Source organism: Egretta garzetta, unplaced genomic scaffold (assembly GCF_000687185.1).
Source record: "Egretta garzetta isolate BGI_Z169 unplaced genomic scaffold, ASM68718v1 scaffold299, whole genome shotgun sequence".
In the NCBI taxonomy this organism is placed as follows: Eukaryota; Metazoa; Chordata; class Aves; order Pelecaniformes; family Ardeidae; genus Egretta; species Egretta garzetta.
Window position 1 is genome coordinate 2,112,373 of NW_009260696.1, and position 386 is coordinate 2,112,758.

Consider the following 386-nt stretch of genomic DNA (forward strand, 5'->3'; position numbering starts at 1 on the left):
AGTCCCCATCCCTGGAGGGATTTAAAAGAAGGATAGATGAGGTGCTTAGGGACAGGGTTTAGTGGTGGGATGGCAGGGTTAGGGAACGGTTGGGCTTGATGATCTTAAAGGTCTTTTCCAACCTAGATGATTCTATGATTCTATTCTAAGATTCTATGAAAAAGGAGCCAAACCAGCCAAAGTTGGGATCTCCTCCCCACATGGATGGTTTGGCACCCCGGGGGGCAGCTTCCCCCCTGCACTGTGTGCCCCCGTTAACTCCCCAACCACCTCCAGTTGCCTCGGAAAGCAAAGAGCTGGTGATGAACAACCTCCCATTCCCTTTCAGAGCCTGGAGTCGGCGCTGAAGGATCTCAAGATCAAATGAAGGATCCAGCCGGGAAGGG

The 386-nt window shown here is 52.1% G+C and overlaps 1 protein-coding gene across 1 annotated transcript in view; it reads left to right on the forward strand.

Annotated features, from left to right (window-relative positions):
* Window positions 1-386, forward strand: part of LOC104132632 (actin-related protein 2/3 complex subunit 1B-like) — a 15,183-nt gene extending 14,797 nt beyond the window's left edge. The window contains exon 9 of the mRNA XM_035901345.1: window positions 329-386. Within this exon, the coding sequence (XP_035757238.1) occupies window positions 329-367 (39 nt within the window). The 3' untranslated portion in view covers window positions 368-386. The remainder of the gene's footprint in view (window positions 1-328) is intronic.